At 43.3% G+C, this 9404-nt stretch overlaps 1 protein-coding gene across 3 annotated transcripts; it reads right to left on the reverse strand.

Moving 5' to 3' along the window:
* Nucleotides 1–276: 276 nt before the first annotated feature.
* ptpn9b (protein tyrosine phosphatase non-receptor type 9b) lies at nucleotides 277–9315 on the reverse strand. Of its 3 annotated transcripts, none has more exons than XM_085912529.1 (13): nucleotides 9139–9315; nucleotides 6881–7024; nucleotides 6672–6761; nucleotides 6420–6544; nucleotides 6204–6309; nucleotides 5638–5748; nucleotides 4673–5568; nucleotides 4021–4123; nucleotides 3874–3943; nucleotides 3675–3753; nucleotides 3423–3573; nucleotides 2931–3138; nucleotides 277–2441 (listed from the first exon to the last, which is right to left on the reverse strand). In XM_085912529.1, the coding sequence occupies exons 1-13, from the start codon at nucleotides 9169–9171 to the stop codon at nucleotides 2218–2220; spliced, it is 2340 nt and encodes a 779-aa protein (XP_085768655.1). In that variant the 5' UTR covers nucleotides 9172–9315; the 3' UTR covers nucleotides 277–2217. The 3 variants fall into 3 exon arrangements, with proteins under 3 accessions (XP_085768655.1, XP_085768657.1, XP_085768656.1); XM_085912531.1 differs by lacking the exon at nucleotides 9139–9315 and adding an exon at nucleotides 8890–9001; XM_085912530.1 differs by having other exon boundaries at nucleotides 280–2441; nucleotides 4027–4123; nucleotides 9139–9310.
* Nucleotides 9316–9404: the final 89 nt, after the last annotated feature.

The following is a 9404-nucleotide window of genomic DNA, read 5'->3' on the forward strand; positions in this document are numbered from 1 at the left end:
TTGCTACTGTCGCCACTATTATGAGCTTGTGTTGAAATGTAATCATTCAATTTTATGAATTCAACGAGCTTTTTGTCCAAAATTGACAAACCTGTTTTCATTTTATATATATGGAAAAACCAGATTTTTTTTCACATTCCTTGACTGCTCACTTTTATTTATGCATAATAAAGATCTGACTATCATCAAATTCTGTATGTCTAGGAAATTAAATGTCGGCAAAATATAAGATTATCGAGACAAATTTAACAAGAAGCCTATAACAATAACTTTTTCCAGTGCAAATCAAAATTTCCACAGTAGATGAATCTTTTTTTTTCATTTTACCCGGTCAGTAAAAGATCACATGTGCTTTGTAGACTTTCCAGATAGTGATAACATTGCTTTAATGGGCCAGTCAAACATTCAATCACAAGATTTACACGGGAACAGTAAAACAAGGATGACACATGATCTTGTTTTCATGCACACCTCATATGACAATCTAAAAACATGGAGACACACACTTGCACTTTCTAGCTCTAGCATGACATTTGCTCCTGAGACTCTGCGTGGATACGGGCTGCGTTGCGTGGTCCGTGCTGAGGATATGTTAAAAGGTGAGCCTTGGCCTTTGGCATTGAGGGGTCAGAATACACCAACGTGAATGAACGAGCAGCCCCTTAAAACATTCACGACTCTTGTGTTCATGCTAACAAATCAATCACGTTCCAAACACACAGCAGTATCTCATCTTTTTTTGTTCCATTACCGCTTTAATATATTGTCAAGCAACCCTCCTTCCTAAAAATATACGCCCAAAAGAAATTGAACAATCGCAGTCAGTTTTGAAAATACCATGGTAGGGTCTTTTCCAATACACACCGTTATTAAACAAGAACAAAAATATATATGGTTCAAATCCCATCTGATTTGTTCGGCTTATCGCATGATAGTGTTGTGGTGTCATAGCAACCAACATTCAATGATTTTGAACCTGTAATTTTTTTTTTTTTTTACAAAGACAAATATAGCAGAATAAAATACAGTGAAAATACAAAATACAGATATAGTTTGTATGATAATTTAGATGCAAAACGTAGTAATGGATCTTAAAAGAAACCAAAACAACAACAAAATTGCCCCTGAGGTTAAATGATAAGATGAACCAGAACGTTGTCCACTTGTGACTTTCATATTATTCCTAAGTGGCAGCACTAAAGGCAAAAAAAAAGTGTGTCGTGGACCGATGCAAGTGCACAAGCTTGGCTGTCATTATTACTTTATCTGCTGCACTGTGACAGTAAACAAAAAGAACAACCTGAAGGCACCAATACCTGAGGCAGAATGTGTCTCAAGAGGAAGGAGTGATACTGGAAAGGGTTACAGAAGAAGGGAAGATGAATCACTTCAAAGTAGAGTTTGAAGTCAAAGTTTTAAAATAGTCCAATTCAAGAAGAGTACAAATGCCAAACTTGCCATGACATCATTTTAAGTACAATTCGTGTTTTTTTTATTTTTTTTAACCTGGCTAACTACATAACTCTCCAGCTTTAAAACCATTTTATTAAAAAGCGGCATTTTTTGCACTTCTTCAAGAGGTTATGCACAACGATGTATACATGTAGCTGTATGTTACAAGAATATACATGCTTTCAGTCTATAATATCTTTATAAGGAATACATCCGAGCATTCGGGGTGATGACTTTGGCTTTGGAAAGTTAGTCTACATATGCACACAATATGAAACATGTAGAAAATGCACCATAAAACATCATAGGACACAAAAAAACCTAAAATCAAATAAAATTCTGTAATGGCTCACACAGTTATGTCACTCAAAAGCATCCCCTGTGAAAAAGACAATGGCGGATCGGTTTGAGGGCGAAAAGGATGTAAACGTTTGGGTGGGTTCAAGTTTGCCATGCCTCATGTGCAAGTCAATAGAAAAATGCTACAATGTTCTTGTCAAGAGGACAAGTGCAGGGCAGGCAGAGCTCCCCTGCCATTTGCTCAGAAATTGGCAGGACACTCCACACGTTTTCCTAGAAAGCGCTTCAGGTCTCCCTGCCTGCGTGTCTGTTCACACGAGGGACCAACACGGATTGGAGCGTCATTACATCAAGAGCCAAACCAAGACCTCCACTTCTCTCTGTCACGGCAGTGGAGACGTCGCCCCCATCTTTCCACTCCCACCTGACATCGGATTCGGTCGACTTCCTGCCCCTTTGCGGCGCTCACTCGCTGTCGGTCTCTATGTCCGAGTCGGACCACTGCACCGGGCTCAGCTTGCCGCGGCGCATGGCGTATTCGATGATGGCGGTGTAGCAGAAGTAGTACTGGTCCCAGGTCTGGATGCTGAAAGCCCTCTGCGTACGCATGCGTCGCACAGTCTGGTGGACGTCTACTGTGCCAATGTCCTCCAGCTGGGACAGGCAGATATCCAGTGTGCAGAAGGTGCCTAAAGCCAGGAAGGATGCGGGGATAAAGAGGAAATCAATATTAGGAATAGAAAAAGGGAGCTGGATGCCAGTTGGCCAGACACACTAAAGACAAAAGGAGACACTCCATTAGTTAATCAATACTAGAATTATTATTTTAGATCTATTAGAGCCATCGCTCAACTTAAATTTCCTCTTAAAATGCAGACTATCAGCAGTAATTATTCTCTGATTGTTTTAGTCCTCCATAAAACCAGACTGATGTTTACTTAAATTAAAAATATTTGCAAATGTATTGACCCTCCCCCCATTTTCCATGACTGGAACATTGGTCAGTCATTTTCCAGGTTTTCCATGATGCATCTGGTAACCATGTTTAACTTTTATATACTGAACATATAACAGTCTATATAATATTGTAAAAAGAGAATGCTTCAAATTTGTTCAAACAACCCCCATTAGTAAAACCACTAGACAATAATTTTCTCCTTGTGCATATTTGAATTCACCTGTCCGGCCGATGCCCGCACTGCAGTGCACCACCACAGGAGGACCCCCTGGAGGCCCCTTCCAACTGGAGCCCAGACTCTGGACTGCGACATCCCGCCTCCGAAGTACATGCTCGCGAAAGTCCAACATGGCCGATGCACTCTTGGGCACTCCGAAGTCCGGCCAGCTGACGTAGAGGTAGTGGCAAACATCCCGTCTCTCCCCAGACTGGAAACAAAGAAGACCATTAGACTTGTGATTTGGAACATTGGCCACACTGGCAAGGTCTATAGGAGAGGTGGACCAAAAATAGGATTACTGAAAAAAATACTTGATGAATGTGGTCCTACTTTGGAGAGCAATTTAACCACAGTCAGAAGGCATCGTAATACCTTGTAACACTAAAACCAGAAACTGTTAAGGCACCTGACCTTTCGATCGGACATGGTTTAAAGAGCCATTGAAAAAAAAATGTAGGAGGACTGCTCATACTGCAGGTGATACAAACTCACCTGAGTATTATAGAGTTCCAGATGTGAAAGTTTGAAGTCCTGGAAGACCTGAATGTGGGTATTGGTGACCTGGAAACAAACGTGTTGCTCTGTTCTGCCTTCCTCCAGTGGCCAATACTGACCGCACTTGACACGCCCTCGCTCCACCACTCTGGTACGTACATGGATGAGCACAAGTTGTGAATGGCACACCCTTTCTCCACCATATGCGCGCTTTTCCAACAGTTGGTTAAAAAAAAAAAAAGAATTCACCTCGTCGTCATGACGATGATCAGTACCATCTGCTCCCACACCATGCGCCAAAAGTCCCCAAATGTTTTTGGCAAAGGACCTGAGGAACACAAATAGCATTATAGACTCGTATGAAATAATGATGGAAGCAGCAAGTTTTGTAGTGCATGAAGTTAAAAAAAAAAAAAAAAAAATCAAGATCTTATTGTGTGGTTCTTACCCTGAGTAGCAATATATGTGTTTCTCCTCTTGTAGCCATCCATGAAACTCGCATTAATGTAATCCGAAGTCTGCAGGACACGCAGCAAAAGATTTTGGCGGAACAGTCCTCAGCGAGGCTGCAACAGTCAGCTTTAGATGGATTTACCATTACCTCGTCCTCGTCATCACAGAGCTGGCAGAGTCGGACCCTGGACTGGTCCAGACACAGAACATCGCTGTACCGGTTCTTGAGCTGATTGGAGAGTTTCCTGGAAATAAACATGCACAATCTCAAGTGGTGATCTTAGCTACACACAAGGGAGGATGAGGACGAGAAATGTGTCCATCCATCCATCTGTCTGTGTTCTATACCGCTTGCACTGTTCAGGGTCACAAGGGAGTTGGAACTTATCCCAGCTGACTTAAGATGAGAGAAGCAGGCGGAAGCCCTGGAGTGATTATTAGTCAATGAAAGAGTTGTACAAAACGTCAAAGCCAAACCAGTGAAGAACAGCACCTATGGCCGAGTTCAGAGAAGGTGAGGTTTGTCAGGTCTTCAATGGTGAACACATGCAGGGCACGTTCCCCAATTTGGATTATCGGGCTTCAACTACGGTACTCCCAGAGTTTTGCTATTCGCTGAAGGGCTCAGACTACATAAATGACGGCATTAAGCCCAAGAACAAATATCAGCTTTGAGTGTGTGACATAAAAGCACCATACATACTATCTGATGCATTATTATGAATATTATTCATATTGAGCCTATTAGACCAGAGGCTATGTGACAAAATAAGCGTCATCTGACAATATCTTACTTGGAGTAGTCAAAGGTGCCTGCTGGTGGCTCCTTGCGAATCTCCTCATATTCCTGATAGATCCCTTTCTTCTTCTTCCTCTTCACATGATCCACCAGCTCGTGCATTCCCATACCTCCCCGATCTGGCGTGTGAACGGACTCTTCCATGCGGCAGTCCTCGTCATCGGGACCCCACGACGAGGGCAAGAGTGATGTCTGAGAGGCGGGCTGGTGGGGCGCTCGAGGCAAAGACTTCTGAGGCAACGGTGGAACGCCCTCCTCTTCCTCACCCTCCTCATCTACTTCTTGTATATGCTCACCCCGACGGCCGTGATCCGAGTCTATTCGGCCGTCCACGACATCTGCGTCGCCTTTGCAAGAGAGCGGCGTGTCAGGGGGTGTGTCCGACTGGGGGGGTGCTTGGCGTCCACGACCATTCATGTTCGAATTGGGCTTTAAGCCACTAACGGCGGCCATGTTGTTTCCGCTCCCAGCTGAGCCGTTCCAGTGCTGGTGGTTCCCCTGTAGCCTATTTGCACCGGAAGGCGGGCTCAGCTGAGGATTGTCCAAAGTCCTGCCCTCATCCCCACCACAGTGGTTGTGCGGGTTCGCGTTGCTGTCGTCATAGAAGTTAGCATTAGCCGCAGCGAGCTCAGAGCCCACCTGGGTATTCAAATAGCCATGGGTCAGCGTTGCGTCAACACTCGGTTCCCCGCTCTCAAGACTATAAGAGCGCAGCAGGCTTCCCACGCAGTCGTGCGTGTCATGTACTTGTGTGTCACCCTCCATAATGTTTGCGTTGATGCAGGACTGGATCCAGGCCACGTGGTTATACTGGGATGTCCCGCCTAGGTGCTCAGGGAGGGAGGAGACTGGGATGTGACTGGCCAGTTCGTGAGCCTTCACAGTACACACCTGGTAGATGGGGGAAAAAAAGAAATACATTTCAAGACCTAATATTAAAAAAACAGAAAACAGACGTACCCGTTCTCTCAGCTTCTCACGCACGAAGAGGCGTAGAACCGCAAAAGGTGCTCGAAACCAAAGAGGCGAGGAAACGATGAAGACGCATTTTAAACGAGCCGGAAACGCCCCCTAGGGAACACAAACAGTAGGGGGCTAATGAGAATTTCTAAAATAAGACCAGTGCTTTCCAACCTTTGCATTGGCCAAAATCTCACAGTACACCGAGCACTCCAGAATGGCCTGAAATGGTGGCATATTGCTACAGTCTGTGAGCCCAAATCATTGTTTTACTTGTGCTCCTAAAATTTGAGGTTAAGGGCTACTCTGCTCCTATTAAATAAAATAAAAAATATTAACAATAATAAATAAAAATAATATATATATATATATATATATATATATATATATATATATCACACAATGTAGATAATAAAGAAATACTGAAGATCTTGTCACAACTTACTAGACTGAAAAATCTGTGATAGCTAGACTTGGTTCCAAGTTTATGCATTTATTTATGTCGAAGGCAGACCCTGAGATCTTCATCTTCTGAGCAACAACAGAAAATGTATTATAGTATTTACCTTGAGCAAATTGAGGATCTTGACACAGAGCTCATAGTCAAAATCCCCATAAGTGGAGTTGGTCATGTCATATATAAATACAAGTCCGTCTCTCTGGGTTTGAACACTGGAAAGAAACAAAAGACAAATTATAAATCAACAAATGGTTCAAGATGGTGCACTTTCAATAAAGGTTCAAGAGTTCAAGAACATAGTGGTTGCAGTGGGCTCCGTCACCTGTCTATGGCTTTATCCAGCTGATAAATGATGACCTGCAGCACAGCTTTGTGCGTGGACACGTCTCGCCGATGCAGGCGAGCTGTGAAGAGTGCGAGTGCAGCACCATTTGCGTCACGTCCAGGCTGCAGGGAACATGACATGTCAAATGAAAAGACAAGAATGCATACAAAGACTTATCGTCGTCGCAAGATATCTCGCTGCAGTTTGAGTTTACGAGTTACTTTGGGGTTCACAGTCTCCATCACTCACCAGGACGGTGAATTTGCCACTGAGCAGCTCAGAACGGAGTGGCTCCTCGTTGGGGTTTATATTGATGATCCCCTCTTTGATTCTCGTGTTCTGATAAATTTGCGGCGAGAGAGAACCACAATGTCCTTAGTTTGAAGTACTGTAGTAAATATTTGAAAAGCTTTGTGGTATCTCTGAACAAGAACATTCATTGGCGTCCCAAGCTGTACCTTGTATGCTTGGAGGAGGTCGACAGCTCGGGACACGTCAAACTTGCGAGCCATAAGAAACTTAACAGCTGTGGGTTGGGAGACGAGCCCGGCGCACTGAAGCTGCTCTTTGCAACGCACCTTACTCAGGAACTCCTCCACAGCCTGGAATAGATAGGGAGGGACGGAAAAGAGAAAGACTCGTCTGCGTTCCTGTTTGTACAATGTAAAAACAGAGCCTAGTCCAAACAGAGAGAAGACACCTGGGATTAAAGTATTTAGTCTATCAGGCTTTTCAACTTCTTCTTTGATGAAACTATAATACATGCATTAATTAGGCCAGATGCAAATGCTGGCAGCAAGGATGTGCTTCGTGGAAGATGACATGGGTGAAAACGAGTGGTCACAACAGTCCGCTTGTTTACCAGCCAACTGAGCCGCATCTGTCCTCCAATTTATAACTAGGACAAGGAGGGCAATGACGTCCAACAATACCAGATTTTACTTTTGCAAATTTCAGAGAAGCAAAGAAACCCATGAATCTCATTGCAGATACAAGATTTGTTTGCAGACACAGAACTATCCACATGCTTTGATTCAGCAACAAGAGTCCACTCCTTGCATTTTAACATCAATCGATACTGCGGTATTTTATAGCTCAACAATCAATACAGGTAATTATCATTACCTGAGACCAAGCACAAGACATACTGTTCGTCTAAGTGTGCAACAAAAAAAATGCCACTCTTTAGACATGATTTTTGACCGGTAACAGTTAAATTCTATCAGGAGTTGAAGGGATTTAAAGTGGAAGTAACCTACAAGTCAAGTCAAGTCAAGTTTATTTGTATAGCCCTAAATCACAAGCAGTCTCAAAGGGCTTCACATAGACAATCAATTGACAATTATTCTCAAAGCATCCCCTGATCTTGGGCTCCCAAAAGGGCAAGGAAAAACTCAAAAACCCCTACCAGGGGAAAAATGAGAAACCTTGAGAAGGGACCACAGATGGAAGGATCCCCCTTTCAGGATCACCAGGCTGCAATGGATGCAAAGAGGGCACATAAAATACATCATATGGAAATCAAAAAGTGGATGTCCAGGCCAAAGCGAAGAGCTGACAACTAATTTAGCTATGTGCTGTCAAGGTAGCGTAAAAGAAAAAAGAATAAGATGTGGAACAGTCTACTGTCCATCATGGACAATCCATAGCTTTAGGCTGCTGTCACTGCCCTGCTCCACAAACAGACAGAGGAAACCCCCATGCCAAGCAGCTTTTTAATTCCATCCTAAAATCTAATTCCCTAAACTCTGTACTACGCTGTGCTGTACTAAACTGTCAGCATCTTGCACATCTCATCGAACCTTTCATAGAGCACTGGAGTTAATCACTTTTATGCGTTTCAAAAAATGGCAAAGATAGAATGCTATATATTTGTGATATCTTATACATCTCTACATATGTTTAATATTTCTCATAAGTTTAATATTATTAGTGATCCGTCATTCTTGTTTTGCTTTGCATTGCATTTAAGGGCTTGGTGAAAAAAAAAATGTCGTCCTACTGATGACAGGCACGCTGCACTTGTAATATTGTAATGACAACAACATGCTGCTGAGAACCGGGAGAGTCACTTCTGAGAATTCTCGTCGATAAATTATGACACTACTTGACAGTAAGCTCTTAGCAAAAAACTTGTTACAAGCCCCCGCCCCCTCCTAAAAAAAGAAAAGAAAACAACAGAACCTGTAGCGTTAAACTGACAATATTCTATTAAAACCGAACATCACTTTGTGTGCAGCCAACATATTATATTGTAGAAAACACCACTGTAAAATAATCCTCTTGCTGCTGAACAGTAACTGTTAGCCATTGCTAGAGAGCTAAGTCGCATGTGGTAGCTGGATACTTAACCATAGCTGCACGGACACTTTACGCCACGTTTATCGAAATATTCAAATAAGACCCAACTCCGCTAAACACGAACGACACCATGTGTACATCTAAGGGGAAAATAAGAAATAAAAACCTGCAGTAAACGTCCGCAGTTTGGATTAGCAAACGTTGCTATGCTAGCTTATGCTAACCGCTGTCAGGCACACCGGAGTCAGTCGCCCTGAAGGAGGGTGTGATCGGGCCATGACAGTTCATTGTTTCCCGTAACAATCAGTGATATATCATGTAACAGCAACTCGTCAGTTGTTACTTCAATTAACTGCACCGAGTTGGAAGGTACACACGATGTAAAAAAGTGGAGTAAACTCCGTCAAAGACTTACCAGGAGCTCCTGAGCTGTCAGGGCTTCCGCCATCTTGAAGCCTGAGCAACGTCTCAACGGGTAGAGGGCGGGGCGGGGCAGCGGAGGCACGCCCACCGACTGCCTGCTCAGTGTTCACACCCTTCTTCTCTCCATGACAGACGAGCTCCAACACGTTGTTTCACGCTCAAAAGCGTAGCGAGTCATTTTTTGTGGCCCAAGGGAAATTTCCCATTGGGCCCTAAACATCCAACTTTAAAGTCAATGTAAAATGACAATAACATATC

Source organism: Syngnathus leptorhynchus, chromosome 5 (genome assembly GCF_054491065.1).
Source record: "Syngnathus leptorhynchus isolate UIUO chromosome 5, UIUO_Slep, whole genome shotgun sequence".
In the NCBI taxonomy this organism is placed as follows: domain Eukaryota; kingdom Metazoa; phylum Chordata; class Actinopteri; order Syngnathiformes; family Syngnathidae; genus Syngnathus; species Syngnathus leptorhynchus.